The sequence below is a fragment of the Ranitomeya variabilis genome, chromosome 7, assembly GCF_051348905.1.
Source record: "Ranitomeya variabilis isolate aRanVar5 chromosome 7, aRanVar5.hap1, whole genome shotgun sequence".
NCBI lineage: Eukaryota > Metazoa > Chordata > Amphibia > Anura > Dendrobatidae > Ranitomeya > Ranitomeya variabilis.
The window spans coordinates 24052732-24072808 of record NC_135238.1 but is presented as its reverse complement, the minus strand read 5'-3'; the positions used below and the strand labels follow the sequence as shown (position 1 = coordinate 24072808).

Genomic DNA, 20077 nt, shown 5'->3' with positions numbered 1-20077 from the left:
ACTAAGGCCTTCCGCTACTACAGATCTCAACAAGCAGACGTGGTATGTCTCCAAGAGACACACTTCTCAACTAGCTCTTACCCTAAGTTTATGTCCACCTCTTACCCGCTTTTATATTCTGCGAACGCCCCAAACAAAACCAAAGGTGTTGCTATCTGCTTTAAAAAATCTGTTCCCTTCGTTTTTAAATCCTCGGTCGTAGACAAAGAAGGCCGTTATTTAATGGTGACGGGCTCAATTTCAGATGAATTGGTGACTATTGTTTCCTACTACGCTCCTGACACTCATCAAGCTGCCTTTTTTTCCCATTTATTGGAACTAGTTTCCGAACATGCCCAAGGGACCACACTATTATGCGGGACTCCAACTGTATACTTAAAGCCAGCCTTGACAAGTCCACAAGCCCTCAATCCCCTACTCCCTCGCCGTCATATTCTTCTGCAGCTGCCCTTAACAAGCTCCTCTCCCAACATCATTGGGTGGACTTATAGAGAGACTTGCATCCCTCAGATAAAGACTGTACTTATTTCTCCTCACGCCACTTAGTGTACACTAGAATTGACCATATCTTTGTTCATCCACCCTTTATTCCAAATGTATCAAATATTTCTATTCAATCTACTCCATGGTCAGATCACTCTCCAATTCAATTCACATGCTCTACACTTCACCCACGGCCCCGATCATTCAACTAGACTCTGAACGATTCATTGCTCTCTTACCCTGATATTGATCAAAAACTGAAAAATCACCTTGATGATTACTTCTCCTTGAATCAACATTCAGTTTCCTCGCCAATCTCCCTATGGGAAGCACACAAAGCAGTGCTAAGAGGCTTCTGCATTCAAGAGGCCTCTCGCAAGAAAACAGACATATGTGCAAGGGTAGCTGAATTAGAGAGCAAGGTATCAGTTTTAGAGTCCCGTATGAAGAACATACCCTCACCTGCTACGTACAAAGACCTTTCCCACGCTCGTACAGAACTTGACCTCTGTCTTTCTGAGAACGCGGACCGGGCCATACGCTGGTCGCAACAACGTTTCTACGCCCTTAATAATAAGAATAATTCTAACTTAGCTCGCCGCTGAAAATGCCTACCCCTACCCCGTCCCCCCATACGTTTACGTACACCTTCGGGCATTACATCCAACCCACAACAGATTACTCATATGTTCCAACAACAACTTAAGCAGTTATATAACGTCTCTACCACTATAAACTCAGAAATGTTAGATGCTTTTTTAGATTCTACCCCCCCCCCCCCCAGCCCTTAGCTCTAACATGATCAAACTCCTAAATCAAGCCATTACGCCTAGTGAAATAGAACTAACTATTCAGGACTGGAAAATTAAAAAAAAACAGGTCCCGACGGATTTACGGCACTCTATTATAAAAAATACGCATAGGTACTAATTCCCCACCTCACTATTTTAACTTTTTAAAGGGACGGTAACAAACCAGGAGGAGCCTCTTTAATGGCCGCTATATCCATGATACCAAACTCAGACCACTTACTCTGGTCTAAATTATAGACCAATATCCCTTATTAACGTAGACCTTAAAATACTAGCTAAAATTCTATCTCAGCGTTTGAACTCAGGTTTGGGAACTCTAATACATAGAGATCAAGTAGGTTTTGTTCCTTGTAGACAAGCCTCAGACAACATACGGAGGGTCTCCCACCTGCTGCACCTCTGCAAACAGCGCAACATATCAAGCATGTTACTGTCACTGGATATTAAAAAAAGCCTTTGACTCCATTTCCTGGCCTTATCGCTTTGCGGTCTTGTGGAAGTGGAAGTTCCCTGACCACTTTCTTTCTTGGATTCACGCTCTTTACAGCTCCCCATCCGCTTACATATGCTACAATGGCTTTTCCCCATTAGTAGAGGCACTCGGCAAGGATGCCCTCTTTCGTCCTTATTATTCCTCTTGGCATTCGAACCATTGGCTATTCATCTTCGCCTCAACTCTAATATACAGGGTGTAAAAATAGCATGTTTCTCACAAGCTCTTTTTGTTCGACGATTATATGCTACTTCTTCTATCAACCCCAGCCAGCCCTACTTCAAACGCTTAGTAATTTTGAATCTATCTCTGGTCTACAGGTTAATCCTTCAAAATCTTATGCCATGAATATATCCCTCCCTTCACCTATTGTTTAACAGCTCCAACACGACTTTCCATTTCAATGGGCCATTAACCATCTGGATTACCTAGGGGTGAAACTGACTGCAAGTTTAGACTCCCTTTATGCAGCCAATTATCCTCACATGCTCCGCAAACTCCGTCTACTACTTCAGTCATGGGAGAAGCTACAAGAGTGCATTCGACCCCCAGGGCCCAACCAGGTCCCGCAAGAGTGCATTAACTATCCCCCCACCCAAAGCCCAATCTCACCCCGCAAGCGTGCATTAATCCCCCTGGGGCCCAACCAAACCCCGCAAGCGTGCACTAACCCTCCCGGGCCCCAACCAGACCCCTCAAGCTTGCATTAACCCTTCCAGGGAGCCCACCAGACCCCGCAAGCATACATTAACCCCCCGGGAGCCCACAAGCGTGCATTAATCTCCCCACGGAAGCCCAATGAGATATCACAAGCATGCATTAATCCCCCTGGGAGTCCAACCAGACCCCAAAAGCATGCATTAACCCCCCCCAAAGCTCCCAGATCAAACATTAACCCCCCAAATATCAAGCCCCCTCAACCAAAAATCTAAGGAGATCAACCCGTTAATTAATGAACACTCCTGTTTGTCAATGACGAATGACCTCTGACTTCGCTCCCTGCAGCCGACAGATGTCGACATCAGACTGCTGAGACAAATGGCTAATTGCGGCTTCTCTTCCTGCCTTTGCTAGGTCAGAACACGCCCCCGGAAATGACATCAAACCTGGAAGCAACCTGTAATTTCTAGTGTCTACTAAGTAGGTACACCCCTGCAACAGCAGCCTCATAGGTCAAACAATCAGCCAATCGCTGCCCATTCCTACCTGAACTAAATTCCCTTGCAACAGCCACATCACTGGTCAAATCATCACCTAATTATTAGTTGTTTAGTGTAGCGACAGATAGTCTTTCCACCAACCAAGTGAAAGTTCAGACCTTCTGTGGCGGGAAACTTTCCAACCAAAAACTGTCCTAAAGGAAATAAGATCCCACTAGGTGACCAATAACCCCATGCAGATCCTTTCTTATTACCTTGGCTCCCTTCAATTATCAGTTGTCAGCAGGTTCGTATTTACAGCTTCTGTTGCCCGAGGTGAGGAAGAGCAGAATCGTGATGACTGTAGTCAATGAGATCGCTAACAAGCTGCGGCGCTCCTGGGACATAGATGCTGGCCCATGAGGAAAATGCGCTTCTTGTATTTTACTCTGCATACAGGGGCATTCACAAGGGATGGGTCAGGAGTAGATGAAGCCTGGAATGACCGACAGTTTTGTAGGTGTCCGGTACATTTATACATCGGACTCTCTCACGTCAGTATTTATATAGTGATTTGTTGTAACGGTTGCTAAAAATAACAAAAAAACAAACAAAAAAAAAAGGCACAGGCTCTCCTGCGCCCACCAAAAATTATCTTCTTCACACACTTGGGGTTTTCCTCAAACGTTCTCGCAGCTTCAACTCATAAGGCCGCAATCTACTGGCATCAATGGTAGTTGTGAAGAGTTTGTCTCGTCAGCCTTCACAGCTGAGGGTGAAGTGCAAGGTCCTGACGGAGAGTGCAGGGAAGAGTAAAGCCAGCCGTGCTGCTTGTCCCAGCTTTCAATTTAGTGTGTATAACATATAGTCATACATACATACATACATATATACACACACACAAACTCTTTTCATTATTATTGATATTTATTGTATGTATTCTATATTACTGTATATTGTATTTCAATTATTATTTTTCAATGTCCATGTATATGTGACGCGGACAAGCCTTGAGGTTGGGTAGTCAAGAGGTCCATGGTCAGATACCAAGAGGGCTCGTCATAAATGGAGGGGTAAGGCCAAGGCGTAGTCCTGTCACAGTCCGAGATCAGAATTATGGGAAGGTAGCGGATCAAGACAAAAGGACAAGGCAAACGGATGCTAAAAGACAGGTTCCCAGGTCGGACAACAAAACTGAAATACAGGAACACAGAATGCTGAGCAAGCACACAATACTAAGCTACAACTGGCACTATTTGCAGGCAGAGAGCCAGCTAAATAGCCAGGTAATGGCTCAAATAGCAGACACATGGAGGAAGCCCCGGCATGCCCCAGACCCGACAGGACTGAACTTTCAACACAATGCTCAGCATGTCCCAGCCTCCGATTGGACTGAGCTGTCCATCACCATTCTGGCACCTCAGCACGCTCGTCCTGGATTGGACAGCTGAACTGTTACTCACTGCTTCCAAACACACTAATAGACTGAATCGTGACAGTACATTTCTCTCTTGGCATTTCCCCCACCAACTTTTTCCTCCTCCTTTGCACTGTACGGTTTGTCATATTTAGCATTTTACATTTCTGTATTTGTGTATTTTTTATTTATCCTACACAGCACTGCCATATTTCCTTATCCCTCTCCCTTTTTTCCCTTCCCCTCTTCCTCCATTGACAATAACTCCCCTGCCCTCACTTCCCCTTCATTAGTTTCACTTTGAGCATAATATTACTGGCAATGTGCCACTTGCCTCCCATGGAACACATATTTATACACTATTTTTTGTCCTTTTTTTTTTTCCAAAACATTTTTTAAAAATGTTGTTTCACTTTTTTATTTATTGATTTATTTCAGTATTTTTTATTCTCAATTTTTGGTTTTTTTTTCTGCACACATTCTGTGCACTCATATCCTTACCTTTATGTACTGTGCACTTTTATTGCTTATTTATGCACAAAATAACACTCCTTCACGTCATCTGTCTTTCACATTATTTTTATTCAAGTATTTTTATATAGACACACACATGTACAAGTGCTCCTCACAAAATTAGAATATCAAAAAGTGAATTTATTTCAGTTATTCAATATAAAACGTGAAACTAATATATTATATAGAGTCATTAGAAACAGAGTGATCTATTCCAAGTTTTTATTTCTGTTAATGTTGATGATTATGGCTTACGGGAAAGAAAACCGAAAAATCATTAGCTCGGTAAAATGGAATAATTAACAAAAAACACCCACAAAGGCTTCCTAAGTATTTCAAAAGGTCCCTTAGTCCAGGGGTGTCAAACTGCATTCCTCGAGGGCCTCAAACCATGCGTGTTTTCAAGATTTCCTTAGCATTGCACAAGGTGCTGGAATCATTATCTGTACAGGTGGTTAAATTATCACCTGTGCAATACAAGGAAATCCTGAAAACATGACCTGTTTGCGGCCCTCAAGGAATGCAGTTTGACACCCCTGCCTTAGTCTGTTTCAGCAGCCCCCACAATCATGGGGAGGACTGCTGACTTGACAAATGTCCAGAAGGCAGTCAATGACACACTCCACAAGGAGGGTAAGCAACAAAAGGTCATTGCTAAAAAAGCCGGCTGTTCACAGAGTGCTGTATCCAAACATATTAATGGATAGTTGAGTGGAATTAAAAAGTGTGGTAGGAAAAGATGCACAAGCAACTGGGATAATCGCAGCCTGGAAAGGATTGTTAAGAAAAGGCCATTCAAAAATTTGGGGGAGATTCACAAGGAGTGGACTGCTGCTGAAGTCATTGCTTCACCACAGACGTATCCAGGACATGGGCTACAAGGGTCGCATTCCTTGTGTCCGGCCACTCATGACCAATAGACAACGCCAGAAGCGCTTTACCTGGGCCAAAGAGAAAAACAACTGGACTGTTGCTCAGTGGTCCAAGGTGTTGTTTTCAGATGAAAGTAAATTTTGCATTTCATTTGGAAGTCAAGGTCCCAGAGTCTGGAGGAAGAGTGGAGAGGCCACAATCCAAGCTGCTGGAGGTCTAGTGTGAAGTCTCCACAATCAGTGATGGTTTGGGGAGCCATGTCATCTGTTGGTGTAGGTCCACTGTGTTTTATCAAGACCAAAGTCAGCGCAGCCGTCTAACAAGAAGTTTTAGAGCACTTCATTCTTCCCTCTGCCGACAAGCGTTTTTAATGTGGAGATTTCATTCTCCAGCAGGACTTGGCCCCTGTCCACACTGCCAAAAGTACCAATACCTGGTGTACAAACAACAGTATCACTGTGCTTGATTAGCCAGCAAGCTTGCCTGACCTTAACCCCATAGAGAATCTATCGGGTATTGGCAAGAGGAAGATGAGAGACACCAGACCCAACAATGCAGACGAGCTGAAGGCTGCTATCAAAATAATCTGGGTTTCCATAACCCCTCAGCAGTGCCACAGGCTGATCGCCTCCATGCCACGCCACATTGATGCAGTAATTGATGCAAAAGGAGCCCCGACCAAATATTGAGTGCATTTACTGAACATACATTTCAGTAGGCCAACATTTCGGCTTTTAAAATAATTTTTTCACCCTGATGTTATAAAGTATTCTAATTTACTGAGATAATGACTTTGGGGTTTTCACTGGATATAAGCCATAATCATCAACATTAATACAAAAACACGTGAAATAGATCACTGTGTGTAATGACTCTATATAATATACACTCACTGGCCACTTTATTAGGTACACCTGTCCAACATCTTGTTAACACTTAATTTCTAATCAGCCAATCACATGGCGGCAACTCAGTGCATTTAGGCATGTAGACATGGTCAAGACAATCTCCTGCAGTTCAAACCGAGCATCAGTATGGGGAAGAAAGGTGATTTGAGTGCCTTTGAACGTGGCATGGTTGTTGGTGCCAGAAGGGCTGGTCTGAGTATTTCAGAAACTGCTGATCTACTGGGATTTTCACGCACAACCATCTCTAGGGTTTACAGAGAATGGTCCGAAAAAGAAAAAAAATCCAGTGAGCGGCAGTTCTGTGGGCGGAAATGCCTTGTTGATGCCAGAGGTCAGAGGAGAATGGGCAGACTGGTTCGAGCTGATAGAAAGGCAACAGTGACTCAAATCGCCACCCGTTACAACCAAGGTAGGCCTAAGAGCATCTCTGAACGCACAGTGCGTCGAACTTTGAGGCAGATGGGCTACAGCAGCAGAAGACCACACCGGGTACCACTCCTTTCAGCTAAGAACAGGAAACTGAGGCTACAATTTGTACAAGCTCATCGAAATTGGACAGTAGAAGATTGGAAAAACGTTGCTTGGTCTGATGAGTCTCGATTTCTGCTGCGACATTCGGATGGTAGGGTCAGAATTTGGCGTAAACAACATGAAAGCATGGATCCATCCTGCCTTGTATGGAGCATCTTTGGGATGTGCAGCCGACAAATCTGCGGCAACTGTGTGATGCCATCATGTCAATATGGACCAAAATCTCTGAGGAATGCTTCCAGCACCTTGTTGAATCTATGCCACGAAGAATTGAGGCAGTTCTGAAGGCAAAAGGGGGTCCAACCCGTTACTAGCATGGTGTACCTAATAAAGTGGCCGGTGAGTGTATGAGTTTCACTTTTTGTATTGAAGAACTGAAGTAATGTCACTTTTTGATGATATTCTAATTTTGTTAGAATCACCTGTATTTCAAATAAATGTATTTCTTTCACACATTGTAAGTGATTCTTATATTGCAGACAGTATAATCTATATATATGTACATCTTTGTTATACATATATGTGCTTTATATACATAATTCGTTGTATGCATAATTTTCCATTTATTTTGGTATTATCATTTTTCTTCTACATGACACACACATTCTCCTTTCTGTTGCTTTCTTTTTTCTTTCTTCTCATCTGTACTCACTTGCTATCCACTTTCATATGCCCCCACATGGGTTGAACTCTCGGCCTCTTACCAGCCCCTCCTCTGCACTTGGTACAAACAGCCCCATATTACATGACTGTCACATGACCGCTGCATCGGGCAATCCTATTGGCTCTGAGCCGCACATGCATACTTGAGTTGTTTCTGCGCCATTACACGTATTTGGGTTCAGTCATGTGACCGTTCGTCACTTTCTGCATCTATTGTGCACACGAGGGCATTTACCACTTGACATACGGATTTCTGCAATTATGCAGCTTATTTGTTAATAATGAAACATCATGTGTGTATTTTCTGCTATATAGAGGCGATGCTCAGATCCCCTCGATGTAGCCAAATTACAGCACTGATATGAGCGCCTACCACAGGGTGGAACTCATGGCAATCTGGCATCAACAACCATAGCGGTCTTCAGGAGACCTCTGGTTGTCACGCCGACGCACTGCTGACCCCCAATCACGTGACGGGGGTATCACAGTGCGCGTATTTCCGGACCGATCGCCGGAAGCGCTTGTGAAATGCCGCTGTCAGAGTTTGACAGCATCATTTAACTAGTTAATAGGTACGGGGAGATCGTGATTGCGGGCACATATCAGCTGTTGAAAACAGCTGACATGTCGCAGCTTTGAGGTGGGCTCACCGCCGAAGCCCACCTCAAAGAGGGCTTCTGATGTCGGACTTACTATCCCGTCCGCCGTCAAAAAGGGGTTAAATGGACATGGGTATACAAATGGTACAGTTATCTTGAGGATATAACCAACGGGAACCCACCACACAGAAAGATAATAAAGTACAATGTGTCTGGAAAAAAAAAAAAAACATTCTGTGATAACTAATATTTTCAAAAAAATAGTTTTGACCACAATAACGTGATACATGTCATATTTGGGTTTGGTCACTAAGGGGTTAAAATGGGTTCTTCCGACTATGAGTTTTCTGATGGCTAACAAGATGTGATTTTTTAGTAAAACATTTCCCACATTCTGAACATGAAAATGGCTTCTCTCCGGTGTGAATTCTCTGATGTACAAAAATATATGATTTGTTAGGAAAACATTTCCCACATTCTGAACATGAAAATGGCTTCTCTCCGGTGTGAATTCTCTCATGGTCAACAAGAGATGATTTGTAAGAAAAACATTTCCCACATTCTGAACATGAATATGGCTTCTCTCCGGTGTGACATCTCTCATGCCTAACAAGACCTGATTTGTAAGAAAAACATTTGCCACATTCTGAACATGAAAATGGCTTCTCTCCGATGTGAACAATTTCATGGCTAATAAGATGAGATTTCTTAGCAAAACATTTCTCACATTCTGAACATGAAAATGGCTTCTCTCCAGTGTGAATTCTCTCATGTATAATAAGATAAGATTTCTTAGTAAAACATTTTTCACATTCTGAGCATGAAAATGGCTTCCCTTCGGTGTGAATTTTCTGATGTGCAAAAAGAGTTGATTTATATGTAAAACATTTCCCACATTCTGAGCATGAAAATGGCTTCTCTGCTATGTGAATTCCCTGATGGCTAACAAGTTGTGATTTTTTAATAAAACATTTCCCACATTCTGAACATGAATATGGTTTCTCTCCAGTGTGAATTCTCTCATGGTTAACAAGACCTGATTTGTAAGAAAAACATTTCCCACATTCTGAGCATGAAAATGGCTTCTCTCCTGTGTGAATAATCTCATGTGCAACCAGTTGTGATTTCTGAGTAAAATATTTGCCACATTCTGAGCATGAAAATGGCTTCTCTCCTGTGTGAATAATCTCATGTGCAACCAGTTGTGATTTCTGAGTAAAACATTTGCCACATTCTGAGCATGAAAATGGCTTCTCTCCTGTGTGAATTCTCTCATGTCTAATAAGACTTGTTTTGTTAGTAAAATATTTCCAACATTCTGAGCAAGAAAATGGCTTCTCTCCTGTGTGAATTTTCCTATGTGAAGCAAGATTCCTTTTATTTGTAAAACATTTCTCACATTCTGAGCATGAAATTGTCTTCTTTCTTGTGGGCTCTCTTTTATTTTCCACACTTCTGTGATTTTTATTTTGCTTAAAAGTCTCTGATGAATTAGGAGATAGTGCTTTAAAAGGATCAGATGATAGTTCTTTGATATGAAGGGCTGAGGGTTTATCTGAGATGTTACTATGCTCTTCATATGTTTCTTGTTTGAAGCCATCATCTTCTGCTTTAAAAGACGAAGATATCAGATGTCCTGCAGAGATGTTGGTCCAATCATCTGCCAAGAACAAAATAAATGTAAAAATTACATTCATCTACATCTGAAACTTAAAAATGTACAAAAAAAGTAAAAGTATAAAATTCCATACAGATTGTAAGGTATGCAGCAATGTTCTATTAAGGTATGTAGCAATGTTCTACATAAAGCCGAGACCCAGCAGTAAGTGCCAGGAGCAGTGCCTGCGCCGCTCCTGGAACTTTAACCCCCTAATTGTGATGTTCACACCTTTCGACGGCCCCCGCAGTTTTCCCGCTCCTCGCGATGCTCCTATTCCCAGTAATGCCTCGCGGCAATGACCTCATATGACATAGGATCACGCGAGACCGCTACGTCATCACAGGTGCTTGCCGCGAGGTATTACTGGGAACGGGAGCATCGTGAGGAGCGGGAAGGCTGCGGGGGCCGCCGGAAGGTGAGAATATCACGATTTTTATTTTGTATCAATCAAGTTTATTGAAGCATATGAACAATACAGAAATGGAACAAAGCTAAAACACACTTGGTCAAAACAATAGTATACAACCCATAATTCAAACATAGAGATTAAGTCCCAGCAGTTTCCAGGTGTTATTGGCCAATGCCAATGTTATCACAATCTATATAATAATAACTTTTATTATTATAGCACATGAACAATAACGGAGAAAACTAATCGTGACTTAATATGTTAAGTCATTTGTTTTAAAAGAAAACGACACAAAGTAGAAAGGGCAGCTAGAAAAGGGGAAAGGAAAGGAAAGAAGAGGGAAAGAGCGGAATGCGGGTAAAAATAAAAGGGTGTGATAAGTATGGGGAATGCGGGCCCTCCTTCGGGTGAGTCCCAATCCCCACGAAGCAATGGGGAAGCCAATATAGAGCTGATATTGATTCAAGCCATGGCGGCAAGTTGAAATAAAGAGATAGCATCCACATTGTGGACGCGTCCGGGGTAATGTCGCATGTAAATTAAAATCCAGATAGCCACATGTCCAACTCCGGGGTCTCCCTGAATACAATCCACGGAGCCCAAACATTATAGAATTTCTCAGGATCCCCAGTGGACTGGTTTATCAATTGTTCCATTCTGTAAATATCTTTCAGTTCCGCAACAAAGTCAGAGCCCGGGGGGCATCGATCCTGCCTCCAGTATCGGGGGATCAAGTTCCTGATTGCTGTGAGAAAGTGTCTGAGAAGACTCCTCTTAAACCCAGAGATTGATAGGTCACATAGAGACAAAAGGGCTAGTTCTACCGTGGGTTGTAATTTGCGAATAGATAATTTATTATAAAGATCAAAGACTAACATCCACAGTTTCTTTACAGGCGGGCACTCCCACCAGATATGGACATATGTCCCCTTTTCTGTTGTACATCTCCAGCAGATATCTGGGATCACCGGGAACATAGCATGAACCCGGCAAGGGCATCTATACCACCTCGACAGAATCTTGTAGCTCCTCTCCTGTGACACAGCAGACAGCGAGGTCCTAAAAGTAAATAATAAAATCTTGTCCCTCTCCTCTCGAGACAATGACCTCCCCAGGTCGTCCTCCCATCTCGAAAAGAACCCTGGGAAATCATGTGTTGGGGTTTGACTCTCCTGAAAAAGATTATACAACAAGGAGACCTTGCGGGTCGGGGGCTCCCCAGCGAGACAAATTCTCTCGAAAGGGGTCAGTGTTCCCATGGACTTGTTATGTTTGAATGTCGCGCCTATAAAGCTTTTTAACTGCTCATAGAAGAACCCTTAAATTTCATGTAAGGGCTTAATACCAGTCTGGTCTATGAAGTCATGTATGATAGGCCTTGAAGCCCTGTTCCTGTTCAGGTATGTCTCCCTACGAAGCCCTGCAGGAAAGTGAGGGTTGTCATATATTGGTGTTAGTGGTCCCGGGGATGTAGAAGTTTTTATATTCCTGCCACTCTGCCGGATAAGCATGAGCATGTTTCTAGTCATGAAGGGTAAGCTAGACCCCCCCCCCCTCCCCCCCGCATTCCATAATATTGTCTGAGGGTCCCCATCAACAAGATCACCCTCCAGGCCAACCCACTTCTTATTATTTCTACTATGGTATAGATCTAAAATGCAGGTTCCGATTGAGGCACGACTATAAACCAAAAAGTCTGGTAGGCCAACTCCCCCCACCTTCTTGGGTCTACTCAAGACAAAATATGATATTCGTGATCTGGTGTGGGCCCAGACAAGTCGGATGACCGCCCTCTTAAGACGCGAGAAGAAGGAGGCAGGAAGGTATAATGGGATAGTCTGGAAAAAAATATAAAAGACGTGGCAACAAGTCCATCTTAATTACGTTGACTCTGCCAAACCAGGACAATTGAAGCTTACGCCACCTCTCCAGGTCCCGCTCCGCTTTTAGTAACGCCGTTTTAAAGTTTGCGTCGTACAGGCCGGAGGTTTTGGCTGTTATTTTGATCCCTAAATACGTAAGCGAGTCAAAGCGCCACCCAAACGGGAAGGAGGCGCGTAACTGACCCACCTCGGATAATGGTAGTGATATATTTAAAATCACTGATTTGTGGGAGTTAATTTTAAAATTGCTTAGATGTCCAAATTTTGTTAATTCTGATATAATATTTGGTATACTAGTTATAGGGGAAGTAATATATAATAAAATATCGTCGGCAAAAAGCGCTAACTTATGTTCCTCCGATCTTAGTTTAATTCCCCTGATTGAGGGATTATTGCGTATGGCGGTGGCCAAATATTCCATTGACAAAATGTATAGGAGAGGGGAAAGTGGGCACCCCTGCCTCGTGCCATTCCTAATTGCAAACGCTTCAGAGAGGATGCCGTTTACCTTTACCTGGGCACTAGGGGAGGCATACAGGGCCTTAATTCTATGTAGCATGTTTTCTCCTAAGCCAATCCCCCTCAAAGCCTGGAATAGAAACTCCCAATGCACCCGGTCGAAGGCCTTTTCGGCGTCAATCGACAGGATGCGCATAGGAACTCCCCCCTCCCGCCCCACCTGGTCTATCAAAGAGATGGTCCGTATGGTGTTATCCCGTGCTTCCCTACCCGGGACAAAGCCCACCTGGTCCTGATTTATCAAGTCCGGAAGGAGAGGACTCAATCTATTTGCAATCATTTTTGCATAGATACGTCTAGATTTATTAGGGATATTGGACGGTAGTTATTGCATAACGAGGGATCCTTATCCGGTTTTGGTAAGACCGTGATGTGGGCGGCTAAGGCCTGAGGAGGAAAGGAACCGCCGGAGGAAACAGAATTGCACATTGCAAGGAAGATCGGGCTCAATGATGTGGAAAATAACTTATAAAAACCAGCTGAATACCCATCTGGACCTGGGCTTTTCCCCTGCTTCAGATCTTTAATAGTTTCCAATACCTCCTCCAGAGTAAATTCCCTTTCTAGATCCAGTACTTTATCTTCCGATAGAAGGGGTATATTGTTTTGACCAAGATATGTATTAATTTTGTTATGGAGTGAGGATGAAGACATATCTTTATAGTGACCCTCTATGTTATATAAGTCTTTATAATAGTCACTGAAGCCCGAAATGATGTCCCTGGTGTTGTACACCCTCTCCCCCCCCCCCCCATTTTTAATAAAGGGAATAAATGTGTTTGGACGGCGTGGATTAATACATCTAGCCAGAATCTTGCCACTTTTATTTCCAAATTGATAAAAGCGATTTCGGAGCTTTTCCCTGAGGTATCGTGATTTTTGGTCTAATAGGGCAAGCAACTTTTGCCTAGCTGTAGACAGGTGTGCAAACGTGACATCATTAAGATCTCTTCCTAATTTATTAATTTGGTCTGATAGTTTAATTATTTCCGCAACCCTCTCCCTCTTCAGGCGCGCACCATGGAGATGAGAACACCCCGTATTACGCTTTTTAGAGCCTCCCATTTCACAGGAGGGGATGTGGAATCCCTCTCGTGATCTGTTACAAAGTTAGAAATCGCCTTCACCACATCGGCTTTGCATAACGTATCCTGGAGCAAATTCTCATTTAGGCGCCATGAAAATCCCGGTTTTATGTTAGAATGAAGCAGAATTGAAAAATAAATCGGCGCATGATCCGACCACAGGATCGAACCCACCTCTGCCTCCACTGGGAGATCCAATAAGTTGTGTGAAATAAAAAAATAATCAATTCTGCTATATGTGTTGTGGACTTGTGAAAAAAAGCTGTAATCCCTTGTGTCAGGGTGGAGAACCCTCCATATGTCTACTAATCTCATATCGCGCATTTGCTTGCGGATCCGGCTAATAGAAGAAAGTGAGTAGGAAGTCTTACCCGAGGAGACGTCTACCGTTGGATTCATGGGGATGTTGAAATCGCCCCCCAGTATCACAGGAGAGGAGCCAGCAAACTCCCCGAGGCGCCTCCCACACTCCGCACCGAAACTTTGCTGACCCTGATTCGGGAAATAAACATTAGCTAAGACCAATTGACGTGCATCACAGGAAATTTTTAAAAACACATATCTACCATCTGGGTCTATTAAGGAACTCAGCACCTCAGGCATAAAATTTTTATGGAAAGCTATCGAAACCCCTTTGGACTTAGCATATGGATTGGAACTGTGGTACCATTTGGGATAATATTTTGAAGTACATAGAGGGACAACCCCAGTCTTAAAATGGGTCTCCTGTAGCATTAAGACCGAAACTTGCTGTTTGTGGCTTGTATATAGAACCTGCCTTCTTTTTTCAGGGATATTTAGCCCCTTTACATTAAAGGAGCAAAACCTTAATTTACCCATGGTCTAAATGCCTCATGATACGGCAAATTTTCATCAGTCCACCCGAGAGAAATACCCGCATGAGTAAGAGACATTTAGGAAGGAGAAGAAAGGGGAAGGAGCGTAGAGTAGAAAGAGGAAGAAACAACAACAAAAAAAAAATGAAACACGACCATAGTTACAATGGAGCCTAGGCTCAGTGATTCTTGTAACGCTAAGACGCGTTCTGGTAGTATACTACCTGAGAACCCAGCCAAAGGGAAGGAAACCCAAAGAGGGGCTATGAACCCCCCCCCAACCCAAAAGAACATAAAGGATAACAATTGGACACATGTCAACACTACTATCCATAAATATTGTATATGAAAACAAGGCAAGTAATTATCTGTGCAGATAACGAGATGTAAAGTCAAGGCTGTTTATATGCTATAGAAAATATTGGTATAGGCCTATTTATGCATGCAAATCTCCCGAATAAGTGAGAAGAAGAAAAAAAATAAAATTAAAATAAATGTAAAAAAAAAAAAAAGGGGGGGGGGGGGAGGGGAAAGAAGGGAAAAAGAAGGAGAGGAGGAAGGAAGAAAGGAGAAAAAAAAAGGGAGGGGGAGAAAAAGGGAAAGAACCGGAAAGGGGGGGGGGGGGGGGGGGTTTGGAGGGAGAACTCCTTCTACGAACCTAGGACTTCACCCGGTCCACGACATCTGCACATGAGAAACTAAGAATATAAAAATAGAGTGATAACAGGATAGAACTATGCAGTGACAACCATGTCTAGCTGGACAGAGAAAATATTCCTTCTGTAGATTATGAATTTCTTGTTTATATGAATTTTCAAGCCTACAGGCAAAACCCTCGAGATCTTTTTTTGTGGGTAGGGCTTTGATATATTTGCTTAGTTCTACGATGCTCATTTCCTCTGAATCCGTGTTATCCTCTTCGAAGTCATCGGCCAGCGAACTACGTGCACCCACTAACTCCTCAGGTGGAGAATTGTCGCGATTAGCAGTAGGTGTCATTGTAGACCTTGTGTGTCTAATCTGGGGGGTCAGATTTAAGTAGCGTTTCTTATCCTCAGAGGTGGTCACCCCATCTGAGCCTGCTTTCTGATCAGGAATCCTTCTGGTTTTCCCCATGGACGTCTGAAATTAATACCATGTGTCTAGAATGGCAGTGGGATACAGGGGGGGGAGGGTCAGTCACCCCACATAGTCTAGTCCCTCATCAGCAAGCCCATCCCGGGCCGAGATCTCGATTTTCAGTGGGAACAGGCACAAGATCCTGTAAGCAGAGTCCCAGTACCTTTGGAGTAATGAGTATAATGTAAATCTGGCGTTATTCCCAGTTTCGCCACAAGATGTGAGCAAAGGCCCTTAATGTTTGTTCCAGCGTTTTTATGTAAGATCAGGCAAGCTGGTTGTTACTGAAGAATCCAAAAGATATAATAGATAGTTGTACTAGAAGAGGTCAGTAAAGTCTCCAGTTTATGTCACAAAAGCTCAGCCCGAATATTAGCACAGCCAGATCAGGGCACAATGTCAAGCTGTCTCCCCAATACAACCCACCAACAGATTTTTGCTTTGTGGGATTTATGCTGAATATATGGGTATGGGGCAGCAGGGGAGTAGGCACAGAGACGAGCTATAGAGGGGGAATGATCCTGTCCTGTGTACTGCCCGCAGGAATTCTTCTCCCCTGTACCATGCAGAGGGTCCAAGATGGCGCCAGGCTTGGCGGGAAGGATCTTTCACCCCGCTCCCAGGGGCGCCCTGTCCCTCCGGTGTAGCCGCCGAGTCGAGGGGGGCACAGAGCGCCGCTGAGGATGGTGAGCCCACCCCGTAGTCCTGCCAACAGGCACGGCCTCCTTCTTCCCTGTTAAGCACTGGAGGTAGGGAGTGGCAGCAGTGCCCAGCAGTCACAGTCCAGCGCGCCGTGTGAGACGCCGGACTACAGGAGACGTCGGCACAAGCCAGCAATGGACCGCGTGAGCTGGAACTAAGGTGGGTGAGGGAGTCCAGGCAAGGGGCTACTCGTACCTTCACGGCGCTGCTGGTGGTCGGCCAAGATGGCGGCACCTCCTCCACTTCACTCCCTCTCCTCCAAGGTCCGTCGGTCCCGCGCCGAGAGGAGGTGAGACAAAGTGTCTCCAGCCGCTCCCGGAGTTAAAACTGTCGCTGCTGAGCCGGTAAATTAGGAAAAATCCCAGGCCCGGCAGGAGCTTCCAAAGTATGCGACCGCTCTGCTGTACGGTTAGGCCACGCCCCACGATTTTTATTTTAATTCTTTTTTTTTCACAGGTATATGGTTCCCAGGGCCTGGAGGAGAGTCTCCTCTCCTCCACCCCGGGTACCAACCGCACATTATCCGCTTACTTCCCACATTGTGGGCACAGCCCCATGCAGAAAGTAAGCGGATCAATGCATTCCTATGTGTGCGGAATCAACGCAATTCCGCACAAAGAATGAACATGCTGAGTTTTTTTCCGGAATGCGATTCCGCCGTGGAAAAAAAACGCATGTGCACAAAAAAATGCGGAATGCATAAAAAATTATGGGATGTTTAACAGTTTTTTTTGCGGAAAACAGCCGAAAAAAAACACTAAAAATCCTGAAAGTGTGCACATAGCCTGAGCGTGTAGAAAAATTATGGTGACAACACTTCATCCTAAATTTGTAAAACACCAGAGATACTATATTATATTATATAATATATCAATATATTTTATATTATATTGCTGTTACATATCATGCTGTAATCCGGCTGAAATGTGCTGTGTTTGATACATACTATTTTTTTTTTATAAAATCTTTAAAACTCATACAATATCATTTTTTCATAATATTGAGAAATATACTATCACATAATATTCAGCATTACACTATCATATAATAGTAGCCAAGTAATTGCATTTGATAGAGACATACACAATTTAATAGTGTAATATTATGTAACACAACATGATAATAAGCCTGACATTGACTATCAAATCTATTTTGATCGTGTCACTATCAAAATCACTGCGCCGTACAGACACAAAATAGTAATAACTATTTAATTGATAGCAACGTTATCAAACCAATTAATTTAATGATTTGATATTGCTCCTGTCAATGTTAATAGATACACTAATAACACTACAAAATATAACAGGGAAAAAATAATAAAATAACACTACATAAATTGGTAGGGGACGAGAAAGAAACCAAACAAGTATGGCACACAGAGGAGATACAGCAGCATGGAATACACAGTCTCAAAATGTAGCAATACTATATGAATAAATAAATAAATAAATAAATTCATATATATCATATAATAAAATAAATGACTGGTAAGTGTTGATGTTAGTCTGTTTATCCCAGCATAAAATACCACAAAAATAGTAATAAATAAATATATGTGTGGGCAAAGTGCAAATACTAGTGCAAAAATAAAGTGCACATGTGCAACAAAAAAATGAGCTGCTCGGGTAACAACTAACTACAGGTAACTGCCATCTGATGTCTAGGCACTGATCCTAAACTAGTTCCAAATACCCCCATAAATAGTTAAATGTTTACAAGTGTAACAATCATAATAGGAGGAAAAGAAGGTGAAGCAAGGAAAAGTGCCCCGGGCAGGTTTTACTTGAAATGCTGCTGTCTCCAGGATGTGCCAGTCCCCGACGCGCGTTTCGGCGCTAGCCTTCGTCAGGGGCACTGTTTATTCTTTTCACTCGCAGGAACTGGCTGTAAGGTAAGGCTTTTTTTACGTACATTGGGTGGGCACTGTTGAAGTGCAGTAAGGAATTACAAGAAGAGGGTTTGCGATGTACTTCTGTGTGTAGATTACCATCAATTACTTTTAAACACACATCTAAAAATGTTAATTCTGTACCTCCAAACTGATGGGTGAACTGCATGTTCATGGTGTTGGACAGCGCCAGGTATTCCACAAACTGTGTGAAAGAGGCCTGGTCGCCGTCCCACACCACGAACATGTCGTCCACGAATCTCACGTAGAATTTTATATGTCTGAGGTATGGATTTTCCACTGAATATATATACCTTTCTTCAAATACAGACAGGAAGAGGTTTGCCAGGGTACAGGAGACTGGTGTACCCATGGCAGTACCCTCTACCTGTCTGTACCAAGTATTATCGAATTGAAAGGTATTGTTTTTTAATATAAAGGTCAAGCCTTCCCTTATAAATGAAATAGTATTTGGGTCTGTAGGAGTACTTTTCAGAATTTCTTGGATTGCCTCTACACCCGCATCTTGTGGGATACGGGTGTAGAGGCTCTCCACATCTATTGATGCTAAGGAAAATCCCTCTTGCCAGTCAAAGTCACGCAGAGTCTTTAGAAAATGTTTAGTGTCTCTTATATATGCCGGTGTGTCACACAATAAAGGACGCAAGAGCCAGTCCATGTATGCTGATAGAGGTTCCGTTATCGAACCCACCCCGGAGACAATAGGGTGTCCTGGCGGTTCCTCTAGAGATTTGTGGATTTTCGGTAAATGGTACCAATGCGGTTTTCTCGGAAATTCCGGAAAAAGTTTTTCCGCTTGTGTTTTTGACATTGTACCATTCTCCACAAAAACTCTCAAAAGGGAACGCAGTGAGTTCTGAATTTTAAAAGTGGGGTCCCCTTTCAATACTTCGTAGGTTTTTCTATCTGAAAGTTGTTTTAAAGCTTCTTTAATATAAAGCTCTTTTTGAAGGAGAACAGTGTTACCACCTTTATCTGCTCTACGAACTATAATGTCCGGACGTTTTTGTATGTCTTTTATAGCTTCTAATTCTGTTGGTTTTAAATTTATACCGATTTTATTATATAGTATTGCTTCCACGTCCTTCACTACTTGAGCCTCAAAGGCATCAATTAGGTTTCCTGGGGACACCGGAGGGACATATGTGGATTTAACCCCTTTTCTAAAAGGCCTTGTTGGGGGCATTCTTGTGTTTGGTAATAAGTCATTAGTTAGACTAACCAATAACTCCGCTTCTTGTTGTACATTTTCTGAGGGATCCATTAGTAATGAAAAACCTAGGGGGCCCATTTTACAAGGTTGTTCTGCAGAAAATATTTTTTTCTCATTCTCATTTTGGTTTTTATTATTATCACCTGTTTTTTGTGTAAATGTTTTATATAGGTGAACTTTTCTTACAGCCTTATACAGATCTATCTTGAAATCAACCATATCAAATTCCTCTGGGAGGCAATAATTCAAACCCTTTGACAGGGCTGACACATGTGCCTCATTCAAAGGAAAATCCGTTAAATTAACAA

The 20077-nt window shown here is 42.9% G+C and overlaps 1 protein-coding gene across 3 annotated transcripts in view; it reads right to left on the bottom strand.

Moving 5' to 3' along the window:
* The window catches only part of LOC143785573 (uncharacterized), a 173987-nt gene that overhangs the window by 39527 nt on the left and 114383 nt on the right, over nucleotides 1–20077 (bottom strand). Inside the window, exons 3-4 of one of the 3 annotated variants that reach the window (XM_077274555.1) lie at nucleotides 14359–14479; nucleotides 8769–10091 (exon numbers count right to left, since the gene is read on the bottom strand). The exons of the other annotated variants lie outside the window; for them this stretch is intronic. Coding sequence (XP_077130670.1) covers nucleotides 8769–10091; nucleotides 14359–14479 — 1444 coding nt within the window. The remainder of the gene's footprint in view (nucleotides 1–8768; nucleotides 10092–14358; nucleotides 14480–20077) is intronic. 3 annotated transcript variants of the gene reach the window in all.